We start from the raw sequence: 21,864 nt of genomic DNA, 5'->3' as shown, positions 1-21,864 counted from the left end.
TGTACAAACCCTTATTTTTTTAGTATTCAGAACCCCCTCTTAGTGCTATTGTATGTGGTATTTGGCAGACAAAGAAAGAAAAATAAAGCATTTTCAAAAGAAAAGTTGAACATTTGTTATACATATTATAAAAAATAATAATACTCAGAATATTTTTACGAGCTATAGAATGATAATAATACTCATTCATGCTTTTTCATTATTAATAATAAATCAGTTGTTAAAATGCAAGTGGGAAGTAAATGGTTTATTAATCAATTTATTATATGAAATCCATTTTGCGAGGGAAATTTTTTTCAATCGTTTACTATAAGATAGAGTGAAAAATGTAGAGTTTGCTGTACAAACCCTTATTTTTTTAGTATTCAGAACCCCCTCTTGTTTTCTTTCGTGCTTCACTGTGCTTGAAAATGAAATCCAAAGTGACATTTTTCAATATACCTACACCGTCCACCCCAACCTTTGTCTTTCAAGTTTTCCCCCTCCCATGAGATTCTGCCCCAATATTTAAATGTGCAATGAGCCCGACAAATAAGATTTGTTAAATGATTGTGGTGTAAGCAACAAGATGGTTAGAAAAAACATAACTCTAAAGATAAACATGGATGAGGGGTGTGTTACAGGGGTCACGTTTTTGTTTTTCATCACAGATGATTTTTGTATGGATCTATATCTGTTCCATTAGGAGACATTCCTTTTACAATAAACATTGGTGCTGAATGATAAAGGCAATGTTATTTAGTTACAAGAGTTCACATTTTATTAAATTCAACTGGCGCAGTCGCTTTGTAAAATTATCTACTGTTATTTCATTGAAATATGTCGAAAAAGTAACACGACTTTCGACTGCGACCATGATTGCCTGAAAAGTCTAAAACTATGGAAATAATGGGTAGTCTCCAAATTTTCAGTAATTAATTTATGGATGATTTTTACTAGACAATTTTAAAAATGCCTTTGAATAATCTAGGAAATCTATAATAAAGTGATTTTATGTTACTCCATTGAATTAACAAGATAACTATAAGTTTATTTATAAAGCAACAGGTATCCAAATATTTATGATAATGATAACGAATGACTTGCGCTGTTGTCAATTGAAGTCCATTTAGAAAGAAAGAAAGAAAGAAGAAGAAGAAGAAGAAGAAGAAGAAGAAGAAGAAGAAGAAGAAAAAAAAAAAACATTCCCACAAATTTAGCAGAATGCAAAATGCAATTATTATACATTTTCCATTATTTTTTTTCCTGGTCAGTCGTTATTTACCAGCTCTATAATACGTAGTACGTACCTACAGTTTTCTTTCGTGCTTCACTGTGCTTGAAAATGAAATCCAAAGTGACATTTTTCAATATACCTACACCGTCCACCCCAACCTTTGTCTTTCAAGTTTTCCCCCTCCCATGAGATTCTGCCCCAATATTTAAATGTGCAATGAGCCCGACAAATAAGATTTGTTAAATGATTGTGGTGTAAGCAACAAGATGGTTAGAAAAAACATAACTCTAAAGATAAACATGGATGAGGGGTGTGTTACAGGGGTCACGTTTTTGTTTTTCATCACAGATGATTTTTGTATGGATCTATATCTGTTCCATTAGGAGACATTCCTTTTACAATAAACATTGGTGCTGAATGATAAAGGCAATGTTATTTAGTTACAAGAGTTCACATTTTATTAAATTCAACTGGCGCAGTCGCTTTGTAAAATTATCTACTGTTATTTCATTGAAATATCTAGAAAAAGTAACACGACTTTCGACTGCGACCATGATTGCCTGAAAAGTCTAAAACTATGGAAATAATGGGTAGTCTCCAAATTTTCAGTAATTAATTTATGGATGATTTTTACTAGACAATTTTAAAAATGCCTTTGAATAATCTAGGAAATCTATAATAAAGTGATTTTATGTTACTCCATTGAATTAACAAGATAACTATAAGTTTATTTATAAAGCAACAGGTATCCAAATATTTATGATAATGATAACGAATGACTTGCGCTGTTGTCAATTGAAGTCCATTTAGAAAGAAAGAAAGAAAGAAGAAGAAGAAGAAGAAGAAGAAGAAGAAGAAGAAGAAGAAGAAAAAAAAAAAACATTCCCACAAATTTAGCAGAATGCAAAATGCAATTATTATACATTTTCCATTATTTTTTTTCCTGGTCAGTCGTTATTTACCAGCTCTATAATACGTAGTACGTACCTACAGAGAACTTTCCGATTGATTGAGATGATATGGTTCTAAGTGATCTAGTGGATTCCAGAAAGAAAGAAGAAGAAGAAGAAGAAGAAGAAGAAGAAGAAGAAGAAGAAAAAAAAAAAACATTCGCACAAATTTAGCAGAATGCAAAATGCAATTATTATACATTTTCCATTAATTTTTTCCTTGTCAGTCGTTATTTACCAGCTCTATAATACGTAGTACGTACCTACAGAGAACTTTCCGATTGATTGAGATGAAATGGTTCTAAGTGATCTATTGGATTCCCTTAAAAAATTATACCTAAATATAAGCAAAGTTGAGAAAGGTTCCACAAGCTTGAAAATATCTGCCCCTACTGCGCTCTAAAAAGGTGGTCAGTACATTAACCACCGCCCTTGAAAGAGTTAAAAAATTATACCTAAATATAAGCAAAGTGAGTAGTGAATTTTCCTTCCGAGCAACAATTTAATAAAAACAACCCTGTGGGCTTAGAACTTTGTATGCAGAGAAGTACTTGGTTTGGGAAGGTGGTGAAAAAAAGGGTACGGAATGTTTATACATTCAAATCTTGTTTCAGACGTGTGAGTCGATGTAATAGCATGGGATTTGACAAGGATGAGAGTTTTTTTTTCCATCTTGTTAGAAGTTTTCTATTTTATTAGAATTAATGGCAAAACATTACGGATTCTCTATTGCTTTTGAGAGAACTTTGGGAATCTTCGGATTTGCTAACTCATTTGTCAGAATTCAGAAACGTATTTGTCTGTACTCTGGAAATGGTTGTAGATATTGTTGAGATTTCCTATTGAATGAAAGAATATATTTCCAAACTCCAACTAGACTCATTTTTCCTAGGAATAATTTGTCAAAATCGGGATTATTCTAAACCAAGTGGATAATGAGAGCACTCCAAGAGCCAAAAGGTAGCGAAGAAAAACTCTAATTGCCCCAAATGGAACGTTTCCAATCCTATTATATCAGTTGGTAGTTCTCATACTATTTCTTCTATGTGGACTAATCCTTGAAATACTCAAATTGTCTCTCCTTTCCAATAAGATTTTGTCCTTACATGAGTATCTGGCGTGGCGTCACGTCTTCTAAATCATTCTCCTGTGCTTTGTAAGATTTTGTCCTTACATGAGTATCTGGCGTGGCGTCACGTCTTCTAAATCATTCTCCTGTGCTTTCGAAAATAATTTCTGAATAAACGTTTCCTTTACACGCTCACACCCCCCTCGTCTGGAAATCCCAAAAGTAGAAACTTTTCACTTCTCTAATGTTTTTAAGAGAGACAAAAATAAAAGTTCTTAGGATGGGAAAAGCAGAGAGTTGAAAGTTACTCCCACTTTGTGAAAAGCAAAGAAAAAGTAAAAAGAGATTCATTCGTTACATCTTAGAATGACAACAAAGCTTTAGGTTACTCACACTGGAGGGGAAAATAAATAATGTGAAATGTGGGCAGGTTGAGAAGGGAAGAATGAAGAAGAGGAGATGTTAATGCATTATAAGGCAAAGATAACAAATACTCGTATATCTCCCCAAACCTAGAATGACAACAAAGCTTTAGGTTACTCACACTGGAGGGGAAAATAAATAATGTGAAATGTGGGCAGGTTGAGAAGGGAAGAATGAAGGAGAGGAGATGTTAATGCATTATAAGGCAAAGATAACAAATACTCGTATATCTCCCCAAACCCTATAGGAACCGTACCGGAAGAATGAAGGAGAGGAGATGTTAATGCATTATAAGGCAAAGATAACAAATACTCGTATATCTCCCCAAACCCTATAGGAACCGTATAACAAGCTCTATTCGTCATTATTGATGGTGTAAGGTACCTTCATGTAATCTTACTTTGTGTTTTCTTATACGTAGGAATTCTGTAATCATGTACATAATCAACAGTGGCTAAGAATAAACCGACTTTGTTAATTTGAGCTAGTGTACACTGTAATAAATTTGTTCTTTCGTTGAAATGGCGTCAAATGGACTGGGCACAGATTACCTACTTTTCTTTTAAACTTAATATGTAAAACAAGACAATGAGTGTATGTGTTTATCGACTATGTAACATTCCAAAGCTTCAGATCTCGTTAATTTTCTTAAATTAATTTGAAGCATCTTGTCGTTTATTCCTGATTTCTAAAATCTGGAATCTCTCTCATTAATTTTCTTAAATTAATTTGAAGCATCTTGTCGTTTATTCCTGATTTCTAAAATCTGGAATCTCTCGTGATACTGGTCCCTCGCTCAAATGGACTGGGCACAGATTACCTACTTTTCTTTTAAACTTAATATGTAAAACAAGACAATGAGTGTATGTGTTTATCGACTATGTTACATTCCAAAGCTTCAGATCTCATTAATTTTCTTAAATGAATTTGAAGCATCTTGTCGTTTATTCCTGATTTCTAAAATCTGGAATCTCTAGTGATACTGGTCCCTCGACTCCTGAAAATGATAAAACTCCCACTACACCATCTAGTCTGTGTAGGTAGACTGAAAGAACAATATTCCTACGCGGGAATCGCTGATGCATACAAAACACACGTCTTCTGATTAACTATTCATGAAGTAAAAGATTGCAGAAAAAACCAGAAAAGGCCAATAAATGGATGGGTGACTTAAACCTTATATTGGGAATAAAGGGAGAACGGGCTCTAGTCTTGATTCTCATTACATGAAAGTAAAATCAAAAAATCAAATCAAGAATAATAATAAACTGAATATTAAACAAATTAGGTAGGTATACTTACATTAAAGTAAAATCGAAAAATCAAATCAAGAATAATAATAAACTGAATATTAAACAAATTAGGTAGGTACATAGGTACTGATTTTCTTTAACCTCGATCGAATAAATTACGGACTGAAAAATTCCCGGAGGGACGGGCCCCGCTTTTTTTTTAAATCAAACTCAAGAAGAAAAAATATTAAAAGACACCAGGGGGGCTAACAAAATTAGTGGAGTTGCCAAAAATAAACATGATTCAAGTAGGCAGAGCAGGCACGAGCGTACAACTTAGAAAAGGTAGTGCAATGTTCCTTCCAGTACAATTTCCTGTACAAATCTACAAATTTTTGTTCCATCAAATCTCTGCTGTATTCCATCAAATCTCTGCTGTACTTTATAACGTAGGCCTCACGAGGCGCAGGATTCAATTTATAATGCCGTCAAGAGTATTTGTTTAACAATTTGCCTCTTCCATTCGATTTGTAACGAGCCGTATCTTTTCTATTGTATTTACGAGCACCATTAGGGTCGGGAAACAGGAGTTCAAGAGCTCTTTCCAAATATGCTGAATGAAAATTCTGTGTTTCTGAAATGATCTTGTGTTCTCTTTTTTGTTCAAAGGATTCGTTTTTATTGTTGTTTTTTCAAGTGAGGATCTTTTCTATTGTATTTACGAGCACCATTAGGGTCGGGAAACAGGAGTTCAAGAGCTCTTTCCAAATATGCTGAATGAAAATTCTGTATTTCTGAAATGATCTTGTGTTCTCTTTTTTGTTCAAAGGATTCGTTTTTATTGTTGTTTTTTCAAGTGAGCAGGGAATGAAATTAGAAAAAGAAAAGCTTTTAACGGCAACAAGGGGAAATGTTCGAAATATACTTTGAATACTGAACTTATCCTTGTGTTTTTCACTTGCCTGCTCAGTTTCTGAACCAAAAGTATTGATTATTATCTAATAAATAATACTGTCCATGATGACGGTGAAAATTACTGAAACACTACTGTGAGGTATGTTGTAAGTTTATAAAACTCAATATCAAGTTTTATAAGGATATTAATAAAAGTCATATTTTGAATCATCACACAAAGTGGGATTTAGAGCTTTTACCCATCTTGCAGGAAAGAGAAAAATTCAGAAAATTAGATAATTTAGTTGTTTGTATACAAAGTTGTAAATTTGTTAGGATGGAGACATGCTTCATGGTTATCATCATTTGATTTCACGAGTAAATTGGCAACATAGTATAAATAAATAATGTAAAATACACCACTTTTATTAGAAAACTATCGACTGGTATTAATAAAAAATGTTCCCAATTTAGAAACCCAGTCTGTGTCAAATACATTGAAAACGAGTTACAAATGATAATCAAAGTTGTAAATTTGTTAGGATGGAGACATGCTTCATGGTTATCATCATTTGATTTCACGAGTAAATTGGCAACATATAGTATAAATAAATAATGTAAAATACACCACTTTTATTAGAAAACTATCGACTGGGATTAATAAAAAATGTTCCCAATTTAGAAACCCAGTCTGTGTCAAATACATTGAAAACGAGTTACAAAATATCCAGAGAAAAGAACTTTCTTCTTCTCCTCTTTTTCTAAATTTAATTTGGTCTTGGTTCCGCCCACCTTTGAATTGAGTTATCAAAAGCTAATTGAGTGTGCCCTAGTATTATGCCCAGGGATATCGTTGAAATAATTAATTTTATGAAATGAGAAGTACAAAAAATTAAAGCAATTCGAAATTCAATCTGAAATTTGTTCCTTATTAGTTTATCTCACGGTGTGGTGGTTTTATAGATTTGTGAAGCTCCGTAGGTATGATGTTGAGGCTTGGTGTGTGTAGAAGACGTGACCTGGTATGGTTTGTGTGGATTAATAAAAAATGTTCCCAATTTAGAAACCCAGTCTGTGTCAAATACATTGAAAACGAGTTACAAATGATAATTTGAATCTTTCCAAACCAGAAAACATTACGAACACCATAAAAACTCTCACGGTGTGGTGGTTTTATAGATTTGTGAAGCTCCGTAGGTATGATGTTGAGGCTTGGTGTGTGTAGAAGACGTGACCTGGTATATATAGTTTGTGTTTTTTTATGTTCAGAATGACCAAGTGCACCTTAGACGTACACAAATTCCGTAAGACACAGAGGAAGGGTTTACCACAGCTTAATTTCAGAGGAAAAAATGTTGACTTATTTCACACTTCACACAGGGTAGGCAATAAACCTGAGTGTGTCTCTGTAATAATATTCTTGGCAGTGTGAATAACATTAGCTAACACCACAGCTTAATTTCAGAGGAAAAAATGTTGACTTATTTCACACTTCACACAGGGTAGGCAATAAACCTGAGTGTGTCTCTGTAATACATAATATTCTTGGCAGTGTGAATAACATTAGCTAACATAAATATTGTCTCAGTTGTTCAACATTAAAACTGCCGCAAAGGTTGGTATGTCAATTAAATTCTCCATTTTATCGGTACTTTTGAAGTGAAAAATGGCCAATTTATCGTCAATAACTATACGAGTATGGCTGATCCTAGTGTCAGGTGAGTTGGGGACTTATCAACCCAACACAATATAAACAACTGTTCAATCTTTGCACGTGTCATACTAAGAAGTTTTGAATGAATTCACTCGTCATACCTACCGAGCGTGTAAAGTCTTGCTTGCAAACCAGATGTAAACAAAGATCTTGCCAGGATAGTTGGAGTTACCCAATCCATTGATTTGAACAAGTTCGATATAATCCCAACAGTTCAGTAAGAGGATGACTGTGGCAAGAGAACTCATTGGTGCTGATAGTGCTTGTGTCTGAGTTAATACTTTTTATGTCAAGTGAATGCGTACCATATTGGTGAAATGCTTAAAATGTCAATTTGCAAGACTTTTTTCATCTTATTCCACCTGTATCTCACGAAGTTGAAAGTCGAGGGACGTTTTCGATGATAAATAACACTATTTATAAATTGCCTTTTAGGTTACAGTCGGTGAGATATATAGTATCTAATAGAATTTCTTAAACTTTAATACAACAAAAATAGTTTCAAAAAGGGGAGGAAAATCGTTAGCAAGGAAAACTTAAAGAACCAATGGATAACAATTCAAGCGCACTGTTAAACAACTGAAAAATGACTGGGGTAGAAAAAAAAATCAGCTGAAATGTGTGTCAGTAAGGAAAAATCTGGGACGAGCTTCGTTCACCCCTCGTCAAAAGCTCACAATCCCTTTTCACATCTAAGTGGATGACGAAATGGATTGAGTGGATGGTGTGAGAGCTCAAACCTTGCTTTCTGTGTTATTAGTTTTTGATAAAACAAATTCTACAAAATTTAATTAAATATTTGAATAACGGAGCTATGAATATAAAATATGGGTAATCGAACCCGCGACCTAGTGCTTACGATCTAACTAGGCTGCCTTGATAGAGGTTTGAAGTCACTGCATAACTGCTAAAGTTTTTTCATTTTTCAGTCATGGGGGTTTAGCTCACCATTCGGCGATGAGCTGAACGCCTACCCACATTAACCTCACCCAGCAGCACATGTTTGCCCAGAATGCCACTCATCCGGATAGCAACTAAGCGCAGAGTTCCTTAACTTCAATGATCCATGGTGCTCTTAACGTTCGATTGCCACAGGCTATCTACTTTATTTAATCATTTTCTAAACCAAGAACCTTGCATATTATTACCTCGGAATCATGCATTTTCTTACCTCAGGTTTGAGCAAGAACCATGGATATTCAATCTTACCTCAGGTTCTAGCAAGGACCAAAAAATATGGGTGATGCTTCTGTATCCACAGAAAAGAACTTTCTTCTTCTCTTTTTCTAAATTTAATTTGGTCTTGGTTCCGCCCACCTTTGAATTGAGTTATCAAAAGCTAATTGAGTGTGCCCAGTATTATGCCCAGGGATATCGTTGAAAGTTAAGTTACTGTTTTGTGAAATGAGAAGTACAAAAAATTGAAGCAATTCGAAATTCAATCTGAAATTTGTTCGTTATTAGTTTATGAAAGGAGTCCAAAATCCTTTTCAAGTTTGCTGTTTGCACATCTTTTTAGGACGAATATCATCATTGAATTTCTGAGGACCTCTGAATTATTGTTTTCGTTCGGCCTGTGACATTAGAAACTGAATAACAATAGTATTGAAATTTGGTACCTAATATTAGGTTCATTTTAAATCCCTGACAACATAATTTTATCTTACCTAGCACTCACATAGAAGCACAGGGAATTGAAAACGTCATGGCAGAAAAATTGTATAAATAAATACACGTAACATGGATAGTCACAAAGGGAAAAATGTTACGTTTGTAAGTTACTGATAATGATGATAACAAAGAAAACAAATCTTCAAAACTAGTTCCTCCATTCCGAGCGAAACAAAAACCTTCACAAAACTCGTCCCGTATGAGCTATGCATACAGATGATAACAAAGAAAACAAATCTTCAAAACTAGTTCCTCCATTCCGAGCGAAACAAAAACCTTCACAAAACTCGTCCCGTATGAGCTTTGCATACAAAACACAAACTTACGCGTACAGTTCGAGAAATAATACCTATGCATACAAAACACAAACTTACGCGTACAGTTCGAGAAATAATACAGAAACTCTGGGAGCGAATACCAGACGCAAACCACGCGCTCGTTAATCATTATAGAGAATTAGAGAGGGATTTAACAAGTTACACAAGTACATATATAACTTGAAAAGCTAATACAGAAACTCTGGGAGCGAATACCAGACGCAAACCACGCGCTCATTAATCATTATAGAGAATTAGAGAGGGATTTAACAAGTTACACAAGTATATAACTTGAAAAGCATAGTACAGTTCGAGAAATAATACAGAAACTCTGGGAGCGAATACCAGACGCAAACCACGCGCTCATTAATCATTATAGAGAATTAGAGAGAGATTTAACAAGTTACACAAGTATATAACTTGAAAAGCATAATTAGATGGAGACTTTCAATCTCCCCCTATGCCATGTCCAAGGAACAAAAGTTCCTTTTGAAGAGTTTTTGTAACAATTTGTAACTATGTCAGACCATTTATAATATTTTGTTAGCATAAATATGTCGTTAACAGTGGATTCACCAGACTATGGACGTTGTTACGTTTTCATGAAGTATTTACGTCTTAGGCAAACTTTTGGTATTTCATATTTTTGTTGATTTTTCATCTTCTCCAATGTTCAACGGTTTGAATATACGATCGATCATCATAACTACGGTATACTTATAGTTTGTCAAATTGATCTTGAAGAGTGTTACGTTTTCATGAAGTATTTACGTCTTAGGCAAACTTTTGGTATTTCATATTTTTGTTGATTTTTCATCTTCTCCAATGTTCAACAGTTTGAACATACAATCGATCATCATAACTATGGTACTTATAGTTTGTCAAATATATCTTGAAGAATGTTCATGTTGAGTTTGGTATTTAGATCTTTATTTATCACTGTTAGGTCACATTCAACTTACTCGAGACTAGGGACGCAATCTTTAATCTTCACCATGAGTACAACCTCCATGTTGTTAATACTCAAACTATGTAGGTATTTATTTTTGCACTCTCAGCAACTGTTTTTCTAAGAACACTTGCATATAAATGTCTAGTTAAAATGGTAGTTAAAGGAATAGTAATAATCTGAACGTATAATCAGAAAACGGACATAAGCACAGTAGCGCCGAGACACAATATTTAGTTCAACTCATAAACATAACTCATAATTTGATTGGTAATTACATTACTCAAACTATGTAGGTATTTATTTTTGCACTCTCAGCAACTGTTTTTCTAAGAACACTTGCATATAAATGTCTAGTTAAAATGGTAGCGAGGAATAGTAATAATCTGAACGTATAATCAGAAAACGGACATAAGTACAGTAGCGCCGAGACACAATATTTAGTTCAACTCATAAACATAACTCATCATCACACCGTAGGTATTCTCCAATTCTCATTATTATTTTTTATACGACTAAGTACTCGTAATAGACAAGCAGGCAAGAAGTAAAACACAAGGGAGAGGATCGAAGCCATGACTTGACACAAATTTATCTCGACATACAAGAACACTGATAAGTTCACTCGCGGAGACCGAAGTAATGAACAGGTCGATGAACAAACTCAAATGAGAGACACACTTTGTAGCTTCATTAAATGTTCAAGTATCATTTGTTCAAGTAAAGCTTTTACAAATTTCCAGGGAAACTCAAATGAGAGACACACTTTGTAGCTTCATTAAATGTTCAAGTATCATTTGTTTAAGTAAAGCTTTTACAAATTTCCAGGAAAAATATTTTTCTCATATTTAAACAGTCCTATTTATAAAGATCATTCATGGAATTGAAAGAAAAACTTGACACTCTCCTAAGTGAGAGCCAGAAAAGGCAATGGAAAATACTAGCTTGACAGTCTCTCATTGGTGCATTCTTCATTATTCTTCTTGATAAAGTCAACCTTGGAAAAGTCCTACACGGCCAACAATCGTCATAACTGAAAGATGATCTTAGCATCTGTATCATGCAAAGTGCATGCCACACCTTTGCAAACTTGCTGCTTGGAAAATACTAGCTTGACAGTCTCTCATTGGTGCATTCTTCATTATTCTTCTTGATAAAGTCAACCTTGGAAAAGTTCTACACGGCCGACAATCGTCATAACTGAAAGATGATCTTAGCATCTGTATCATGCAAAGCGCATGCCACACCTTTGCAAACTTGCTGCCGCAAAATTACACCACTCTTAAACCATTATTACCAAAGTTATTCAAAAAATTTGGGAGAGGAAAAAACTATCGACTGAACCGCGGAGAAGGCAGGCGGGGAATGTCTCTTTTTTGTTCAAAGGATTCGTTTTTATTGTTGTTTTTTCAAGTGAGCAGGGAATGAAATTAGAAAAAGAAAAGCTTTTAACGGCAACAAGGGGAAATGTTCGAAATATACTTTGAATACTGAACTTATCCTTGTGTTTTTCACTTGCCTGCTCAGTTTCTGAACCAAAAGTATTGATTATTATCTAATAAATAATACTCTCCAATGTTTTTTATTTCTCATAAAAATTATGCTAGTAATGCAGTTGTTAAGGCAGAGTAGGTACATAGGTATTCTTTAACCACGATCGAATAAACTACGGGCTAAAAAATTCCCGGAGGGACGGACCCAGCTTGTTATTTCTCATAGAAATTATGCTAGTAATGCAATTGTTAAGGCACTAGATTCACAACTGAACAAATTCCGTAGTTCTCAAAAGTCATTATCATTATTCATTGTTTTTTTTTCCAGACTTGGATTTGCATCCAGAATCCCGAGGTCACAGCGTGGATAGGTTAATTTATTCTCCCGACGAGAAAATCAGTTTGTCTCTGGAGTTTTGCGACAGGTAAGTCGTCTCCAGCATGCTCAGTTACATTATTTCTACATGACATTCTTTAGATTCATAGGTTACATTCCACTCTTGCAGCGTGACTCGATGAAATTTAAAACAAGAAATTTAATGTTCTTATTAATGGTGATAAGTTTCGTGATGTTGGTTGAACCAGAAACAGAAGTCCCTCTTATTTTAGTTCTTTCACTTGACTTTCACTTATTGAGAAAATCAGTTTGTCTCTGGAGTTTTGCGACAGGTAAGTCGTCTCCAGCATGCTCAGTTACATTATTTCTACATGACATTCTTTAAATTCATAGGTTACATTCCACTCTTGCAGCGTGACTCGATGAAATTTAAAACAAGTTAATGTTCTTATTAATGGTGATAAGTTTCGTGATGTTGGTTGAACCAGAAACAGAAGTCCCTCTTATTTTGGTTCTTTCACTTGACGACTCGATGAAATTTAAAACAAGTTAATGTTCTTATTAATGGTGATAAGTTTCGTGATGTTGGTTGAACCAGAAACAGAAGTCCCTCTCATTTTGGTTCTTTCACTTGACTTTACTTACACCTGTATCTCACGAAGTTGAAAGTCGAGGGACGTTTTCGATGATAAATAACACTATTTATAAATTGCCTTTTAGGTTACAGTCGGTAAGGTAGTAATAGAATTTCTTAAACTTTAATACAACAAAAATAGATTCAAAAAGGGGAGGAAAATCGTTAACAAGGAAAACTTAAAGAACCAATGGATAACAATTCAAGCGCACTGTTAAACAACTGGAAAATGACTGGGGTAGACTTTACTTGAAGCTTTCCTGTGAATACCTTTTTCTTTTGTTAGATATGTTTGAAATGCGAAAAAGACTGCATAAGCAATGATGTAAAATTGGAAAGAGACATGGTAATTGTCTGCTTCCTTTAATCATTACAGCCCGTTCACATTGCACGAATTTTTCTTCGTCCAAAGTTACAATTTTTCCGCATTTTTCTTCGTTTTCAATGTGAACACACTAATTTATTTGTATACGCCTACGCCTCTACTCACGAAAAAAATCGTTTCGTACAGTGTGAACTTGTGGCTTTCATAATAGGCCTTTTAGAGTTTTTCGTTTCCAAAATAACGTCATGTTTATTTATTTTTTACTGGCAAACACAGCATCAAAAAGTAGGTATAAATGATTGTGATTATAAATGGGTAAAATTTTGAAGAAAGCCCTCTGCCTCCCGACTTTTCTTTGATATCCTTGTTGATTTGTCACCCTCTAAGAGTTACAATTTTTCCGCATTTTTCTTCGTTTTCAATGTGAACACACTAATTTATTTGTATACGCCTACGCCTCTACTCACGAAAAAAAATCGTTTCGTACAGTGTGAACTTGTGGCTTTCATAATAGGCCTTTTAGAGTTTTTCGTTTCCAAAATAACGTCATATTTATTTATTTTTTACTGGCAAACACAGCATCAAAAAGTAGGTATAAATGATTGTGATTATGAATGGGTAAAATTTTGAAGAAGGCCCTCTGCCTCCCGACTTTTCTTTGATATCCTTGTTGATTTGTCACCCTCTAAGAAACACATTAGGCACAGAGCTCTGCACACATTATCTTCCTCACAACACACTGCACTCTTAGAATCAATATTGTAAAATGTACCCTCTAAGAAACACATTAGGCACAGAGCTCTGCACACATTATCTTCCTCACAACACACTGCACTCTTAGAATCAATATTGTAAAATATATTGCGGTATAGTGGAGAACTTCCTCTTGTGTCACGTGCTTTCAAATCATTTTACAACAATTATTTATTTTACCCTTTGGAAATCCGGGATATTTTTATTTTGTTTCAGAACCTAAATGATAACACCGAAATTGAATATTCAGTATTTAGTCTCCCAAAACTAATCAAACGAATCAATTCTAATATTCTAATGGATCTTTTTAAAAACATTAAGTCACAAGAAAGACCACCATAATTCTAATGATGAGTGCACCCTAAAAGCAAAAGGCATGCAAGAAAATTCAAAATTATTAAGAAAAACAGAACATTTCAAAAGCGTAGAGAATGGAAACAAATCACAAGAAAGACCACCATAATTCTAATGATGAGTGCACCCTAAAAGCCAAAAGGCATGCAAGAAAATTCAAAATTATTAAGAAAAACAGAACATTTCAAAAGCGTAGAGAATGGAAAAAAAACTCTCACATCAGGAAGAGGAGAGCATGGCAAAGAAGAACAAAACATGTGTAAACTTATTATGTGAGTGGTATCTTGGAGTAAAATGAAATTACACATATTGACCTCCAGGCAAGGTCACGCGGGAACAACAGAATATCTTGTTCTGCTCAAGCCACGCCTCTGGTCAATATTATGTGAGCATAGTACTCGACACTCTACACACAACTAGTGGTCTGCACGAACTACATGCAAGCCAATTTCCTTGGTATTCTATCCAGGGAAATTTGTTCTCTCTTGATAAACTTGGCATAGATTTGCACCACGCCTTTAAAGACCACTTAGTGGGCACAATTTGAACGTGCCGAGGCAGCAAGTTTGCAAAGGTGTGGCATGCGCTTTGCATGATACAGATGCTAAGATCATCTTTCAGTTATGACGATTGTCGGCCGTGTAGAACTTTTCCAAGGTTGACTTTATCAAGAAGAATAATGAAGAATGCACCAATGAGAGACTGTCAAGCTAGTATTTTCCATTGCCTTTTCTGGCTCTCACTTAGGAGAGTGTAAAGTTTTTCTTTCAATTCCATTTTCCTGGAAATTTGTAAAAGCTTTACTTAAACAAATGATACTTGAACATTTAATGAAGCTACAAAGTGTGTCTCTCATTTGAGTTTGTTCATCGACCTGTTCATTACTTCGGTCTCCGCGAGTGAACTTATCAGTGTTCTTGTATGTCGAGATAAATTTGTGTCAAGTCATGGCTTCGATCCTCTCCCTTGTGTTTTACTTCTTGCCTGCTTGTCTATTACGAGTACTTAGTCGTATAAAAAATAATAATGAGAATTGGAGAATACGGTATGTGTCGGTCTGCGCGTTAAACGCAAAATGTGAACAATTGAATGTGCTGTCTAACCTCTAATACACACAGTTGCATAAAAGTCAAATGAGATGAAAATTTGCGTTGAATAAAATTGTTTTAAATTTTAATCAAGGTCTAGCTTTAAACTCAGTGATTTTTCATTGAAAAGTACTGAAGTCGTTGAAATTCAATCAGAATCAATGGTTCCCTTAGTTATTCATCATTATTTAATATTTTCTAAGGATCTTGTAATCTTTGTTAACGCCGCAGCATCCTAGCACCAGAATCATTTGATGGAACAGACATGAAATAAATAAAATCCCAAGAAATTATGCAAACAATTGATATGAAGAGAGAAAAGTAAAGGCTTGAAAATTTTAGCCATCCTACAATTAGGTAGATATTCTGGCTGAAGTACCTAAATAAACAATGAGATGAAAATTTGCGTTGAATAAAATTGTTTTAAATTTTAATCAAGGTCTAGCTTTAAACTCAGTGATTTTTCATTGAAAAGTAGGTACTAGAGTCGTTGAAATTCAATCAGAATCAATGGTTCCCTTAGTTATTCATCATTATTTTTAATATTTCTGGGTTAAACTCTGAGACGTCACAAGCTAAATAAACACCGTGTGCAAAAACTGCAAAAAGTCATTCCAGGACCTCACCGAAGAGTCAAAGAAAAGTTAACAAACATTATAAAACAAACAAAAAACTCAAGCAATATTTAAACTACTCAAACAATATTAAAAAAGTTAACAAACATTATAAAACAAACAAAAAACTCAAGCAATATTTAAACTACTCAAACAATATTAAACTTACAATGACCTACCGTCTACCGTCCACACATCAACTCCATTTAAGGCCAAATCCACTTTTTGGCTAAACAAATGAAACAAAATGATGTTTAAAAAATATACAGTTTTGGGTACCCAAATGTTTGAACTTCTCAAGTTTCCGAATTTGCCAAATATGGTACAACGCAGATTTTTGGTTGAAATGTTTGTTTTTTCAACTTCGACAGTTTTGTTGTTTTGTCAACATGTAGGAAGTACTTTAAGTTTTTTTAACATATTCAGTTAGCTCAGTTTACTGAAGGATATACTCGTATGGTTGAGCTATTGAGCTACAACATCACAACACAATGAAAGTTTTGTTGTCTCATTTACAAATAAAGAAGATTCTTTTTGATTTTCAACATATCATTATGTTTTAATAAACAAATTATTGTTTTTTTCGGTAGGTATCAGACCAACGCTGTAACGTACGGTTAATATGTTTCTTGTGTTATGTAATTACATTTTATTTAAATTTGAACAAGGCAACAAACATGCTCTTAGAGAGAAATTGTTTGGCATCTTGCCCAATCACATCTATTAGTAATTAGATTTTTGACATATTCATCAACATGCCGAAGTAAAATATTTATTGTTTACGTTTATTTGGTGATTTGTTTTGGTTTCAATTTTGTCGACACTTGCTCCATTCCTAAACCGTAAATATTTTCATGATTACATAAAAGTAAAACCAAAAAATCAAATCAAGAATAATAATAATAAACTGAATATTAAATAAAATAGGTAGGTACATAGATAAATATTGATTTTCCTTAACCAAGATCGAAAAATTCCCGGAGGGACGGGCCCCGCTTGTTCTTTTTAATAGCTTTCTCTTCGAGATGCTGTGATTAGGTTCACATTGGCTCAGCCTAATTCACGTGGGATTGGAGCTCGCATTTATCAATTAGGACGGCAGACTAATAAAACTAACATCCCGAGTAATTAGCACAGTACAACACCCACAGCCTGGAGTATCGAGTCTGGTCTTAGCTTTCTCTTCGAGATGCTGTGATTAGGTTCACATTGGCTCAGCCTAATTCACGTGGGATTGGAGCACGCATTTATCAATTAGGACGGCAGACTAATAAAACTAACATCCCGAATAATTAGCACAGTACAACACCCACAGCCTAAACACGTCTGTGTCCCTAGGTCAGAAGAGATCAAACTGAAAATCTGAAATGCAGCATAGCCGAAATTTCGGAACGTAGAACATTATTTAGTTTTCAATTAGAATTCATATTTCAACTAACCTATCACTGAAGCTCATCTCTTCAGTAAGTAACGCCGAAAATGCCAAATGGTGTAGGTAGTAATTCGGTTATATCGTCAATAAGTAATTAGAGTTATGGTTCGAAATTGGACGTTGAATTTAATTTCTTCAATTTTTCTAACGATTGCCTTTAACCTTTGGGTTTTGTAAAAGTCCAATTAATAGGTTGGGATGTTTTGAGATGCTGTGATTAGGTTCACATTGGCTCAGCCTAATTCACGTGGGATTGGAGCTCGCATTTATCAATTAGGACGGCAGACTAATAATACTAACATCCCGAGTAATTAGCACAGTACAACACCCACAGCCTATAGACACGTCTGTGTCCCTAGGTCAGAAGAGATCAAACTGAAACTGAAATGCAGCATAGCCGAAATTTTCTCTCCCTTGTGTTTTACTTCTTGCCTGCTTGTCTATTACGAGTACTTAGTCGTATAAAAAATAATAATGAGAATTGGAGAATACGGTGTGTCGGTCTGCGCGTTAAACGCAAAATGTGAACAATTGAATGTGCTGTCTAATCTCTAATACACACAGTTGCATAAAAGTCAAATAAGATGAAAATTTGCGTTGAATAAAATTGTTTTAAATTTTAATCAAGATCTAGCTTTAAACTCAGTGATTTTTCATTGAAAAGTACTGAAGTCGTTGAAATTCAATCAGAACCAATGGTTCCCTTAGCTATTCATCATTATTTAATATTTCTGGGTTAAACTCTGAGACATCACAACACAATGAAAGTTTTGTTGTCTCATTTACAAATAAAGAAGATTCTTTTTGATTTTCAACATATCATTATGTTTTAATAAACAAATTATTGTTTTTTTCGGTAGGTATCAGACCAACGCTGTAACGTACGGTTAATATGTTTCTTGTGTCCGTAAATATTTTCATGAACATTTAGCTATAGGTAACTCAGGGCCTCTCTATACATAATTATGTATTACCTAGTAACATTTCTTTTTAATATAATTTAGCGGGGATGCATATGTAATTATAATTATGTATGCATGTTACAAAGTTTGTTACAAAGTTAACTTTGTATTTAGGCATTCGGAAATGAAGGCAAAATTAATTCAGCATTTCATTTAAGCTACACCGCACCGCCGAGTTTCTCATTTGGAGAATACAGCGCATTATTTGTATACGTCAAGCTGCAGCCTCAAGCTAAAAATAACAACGTGTCTGAATGTAATGTGAAGCTTTCTATACTATACGATGAAGCTATCAAAGGTCAAAGTCACAACTTGCAAGATACGCAAAAGATACAGACTGCTCCTCTGTTTCCTTCTCTTCCCACAAGGTACAGGCATGCCCAGAGCGATACCCTCTCCTTACCTCCCATTCAAATCAAATCCTCCCGTGTAACTTTTTCCTTTTTATTTATTCTTGAATTATGTTTAAACTTTGCAATTTTATGAAGTTCAGGCGAGAGGGGGAGAGACCTTATACAGTTTATGTGTAACTTTATTATTAGTCTAATTGAAAATTTAGCAGGAAATGTTAGACGTGCCATTTTCACCTTTTCCTTGACGCTTTCTGTAGGAAAATTTTACGTTTATGGTAGCTTGCTGTGTTTTCACTTTGTGTGAGTCAAGGTTTCTCATTTATTTATACTTGCTCTCGTAAGAAATAGAAGGGAAATGAAACGAAACCTTAGAAACTTCCCTATTTAGGGAGTTTCTGGAAAGGTCAGCCATGTTTCCTCCAAGTATTCTATACTATACAGTATACAGTATACCTAAGTAGATACAGTTTACTATACAGGGACGTGCCATTTTCACCTTTTCCTTGACGCTTTCTGTAGGAAAATTTTACGTTTATGGTAGCTTGCTGTGTTTTCACTTTGTGTGAGTTAAGGTTTCTCATTTATTTATACTTGCTCTCGTAAGAAATAGAAGGGAAATGAAACGAAACCTTAGAAACTTCCCTATTTAGGGAGTTTCTGGAAAGGTCAGCCATGTTTCCTCCAAGTATTCTATACTATACAGTATACCTAAGTAGATACAGTTTACTATACAGGTATATGTCATCTATGTAAAATTTTAGGTTATGTGTAAATATCTACATATGTATTGTGTATTCAGTTCGAATTGTTTTGAAAGCAAAGTAGGAACACATTTTTTATCTTCCCCTGGTGATGAGGTTTCTGGTTTCATAATAAAATATTTGATATCATCTGATACTTGGGGGAGCTCTAGACGCTTCTCAATACAGAGAGGAGCTTCAGCACATCATTTTTATTATCTTATTGATGTTTATGTGTACGGCATTTTTCATCCAAATGTTTGATTGAGGTTCATGGTGGGGATTTTTTAGTCCCCACTCTGATTATCGAATGTCTCAAAACTTACCTATGTTCGTACCTATTTCTTGGTACGGGAATTCTTATTTGGAACATAAATAATATGTACATGTCTGTGAAATAAACGAGATTCCATGACTCGGAAGTTGTGCAGTTTTTTAATCAAGGGGTTGTCTTCATACCACAAAGTTGTATCTACATCTGAAAAATTAGGATCTAAATTTTTGACAAAATTTAATAATTTGAATGTTTCTATCTTTTTCTTCATATCTCATTGATGTTTTAGCCAACGTAGGCCTGATAGTAAAAATCCTGAGTAGAAAACTAAAAACCGCAGTCACGCATCATGAGGGTTTCTTCATTTGGAAACCCCTGGTCTTGTCATGCATGATGTTTTGAGTTCCAAACCTATTGATGGGTTTGGTAGAATGGGTAGATTTGTCTGATGCTGTTGGTACCTACTGATTTCCCATCTAGAAGTACCCTCATTGGTATATTTCAACCTCCCCAGTTTCTCTAAAATTCACCTGTAGCACCTCTAAAGAGTCTGCACACTCAGGTTTATTCCAGAGAAAATCTGTGAGTTCATCTACTATCCCATTAAGAGGATACCAAGAGGTGCCTAGGCCAGAGAGCTACTTGGGGCCCCCGAACTGAAGGGGTCTAATGAGGGGTTTGATAGGTCTGTTATCCCAAGGCCTTGATGTAACCTAGAAGTACCCTCACTGGTATATTTCAACCTCCCCAGTTTCTCTAAAATTCACCTGTAGCACCTCTAAAGAGTCGGCACACTCAGGTTTATTCCAGAGAAAATCTGTGAGTTCATCTACTATTACTATCCCATTGAGAGGATACCAAGAGGTGTCATCAAGGCCAGAGAGTTAGTTCAGGGCCCCTAAATCGTAGGGGTCTGATGAGGGATATTCAGGTACATAATTATGTCGTTGTACCCTACTTCCTGAGACGGACTTGACCATAGTCCCATTCAGGTACCCTCAAAAGAGCCAGTGTTATTGTCTGTGGCTTGACAGGGCTGGTTTTATCTCAGTTTTACGTCCTCCAGCGAGACCATTGTAACTATGTAGTTAATAACATGGTCTTTGATAGCTCCTAATACCACGTATACTTTGTTCGATACTTTAATGATGAATGCATGAATAATAACACAACTGAACTTCCAAAAAGGATACCTAGTAAAATGTTCAAAAACATTGGGTGTGAGACTTTGGGTGAGATGTGGGACTATGTAAATATGTTATCAGTTCAAATTTAAAACGAGAAAAAAGGAAAACTTGAGGAAAAACTCGTGTAAAAGATTTTCATTTCGTTCTTCTTCCCACTTCAACTTGCGATAATTTTCTCCACCGTTCTTTAATTACTTTCACAATTTTTCTAAATAACTTTCTAACTGCTGCAGAGCGGAAATCGGGGAACTTAGTGTAAAAATATTCAAGTACAGCGAAAAACAAGTTGGAAGAAGTGGTGGAAGAGAATGTAGAGGAGAAAGAGGAGATGAAGCAGAAGTGGGGGAGAAGAACGAGGAAAATGAATGGAGGAGGGAAGGAAACAGAGAAGAGCCGTTAGGGATGAAAGAACAAGAAAGTTATTCTATCGTAAATTTTTATGTTATGAACCAAGTTTTCGCTGTAACGGGCTCCGAGGACATTCGTTGGAAATGCTGGGATTTTTAATCACCCATGAAAGGAAGTGGCAAATTTCTCTCTCTCCCTCTCTCTTTTTTCCTGTAAAAAAAGCAGTAGAAAGTAATTTTGAAATACCCAAGATTTTATCAACCTAAAGGTAAAAGCTGATGTTCATTCAAAACATGGAAAAGTCATTGAATCCCCAAGAAGTTTCCCACAAGTCCATCGGAACTTGACAACCAAAAGGTAAAAGCTGATGTTCATTCAAAACATGGAAAAGTCATTGAATCCCCAAGAAGTTTCCCACAAGTCCATCGGAACTTGGAATCACTAGCGAGGAGATTCTATTCAATTCTAAAGTGGTCACTTTTGCTCAGAATGTAGTTTCAAAAGTGTCATTCCGTAATAGACCAAAACCTCTTTT

The 21,864-nt window shown here is 34.8% G+C and overlaps 1 protein-coding gene across 1 annotated transcript in view; it reads left to right on the top strand.

Annotated features, from left to right (window-relative positions):
- The window catches only part of LOC103519492 (putative uncharacterized protein DDB_G0268590), a 58,435-nt gene that overhangs the window by 3,687 nt on the left and 32,884 nt on the right, over positions 1-21,864 (top strand). The window contains exon 3 of the mRNA XM_026831046.1: positions 12,257-12,355. Within this exon, the coding sequence (XP_026686847.1) occupies positions 12,257-12,355 (99 nt within the window). The remainder of the gene's footprint in view (positions 1-12,256; positions 12,356-21,864) is intronic.

Source organism: Diaphorina citri, unplaced genomic scaffold (genome assembly GCF_000475195.1).
Source record: "Diaphorina citri unplaced genomic scaffold, Diaci psyllid genome assembly version 1.1 scaffold65, whole genome shotgun sequence".
Taxonomy (NCBI): Eukaryota; Metazoa; Arthropoda; class Insecta; order Hemiptera; family Psyllidae; genus Diaphorina; species Diaphorina citri.
This window is presented reverse-complemented; position numbering and strand designations above follow the sequence as displayed.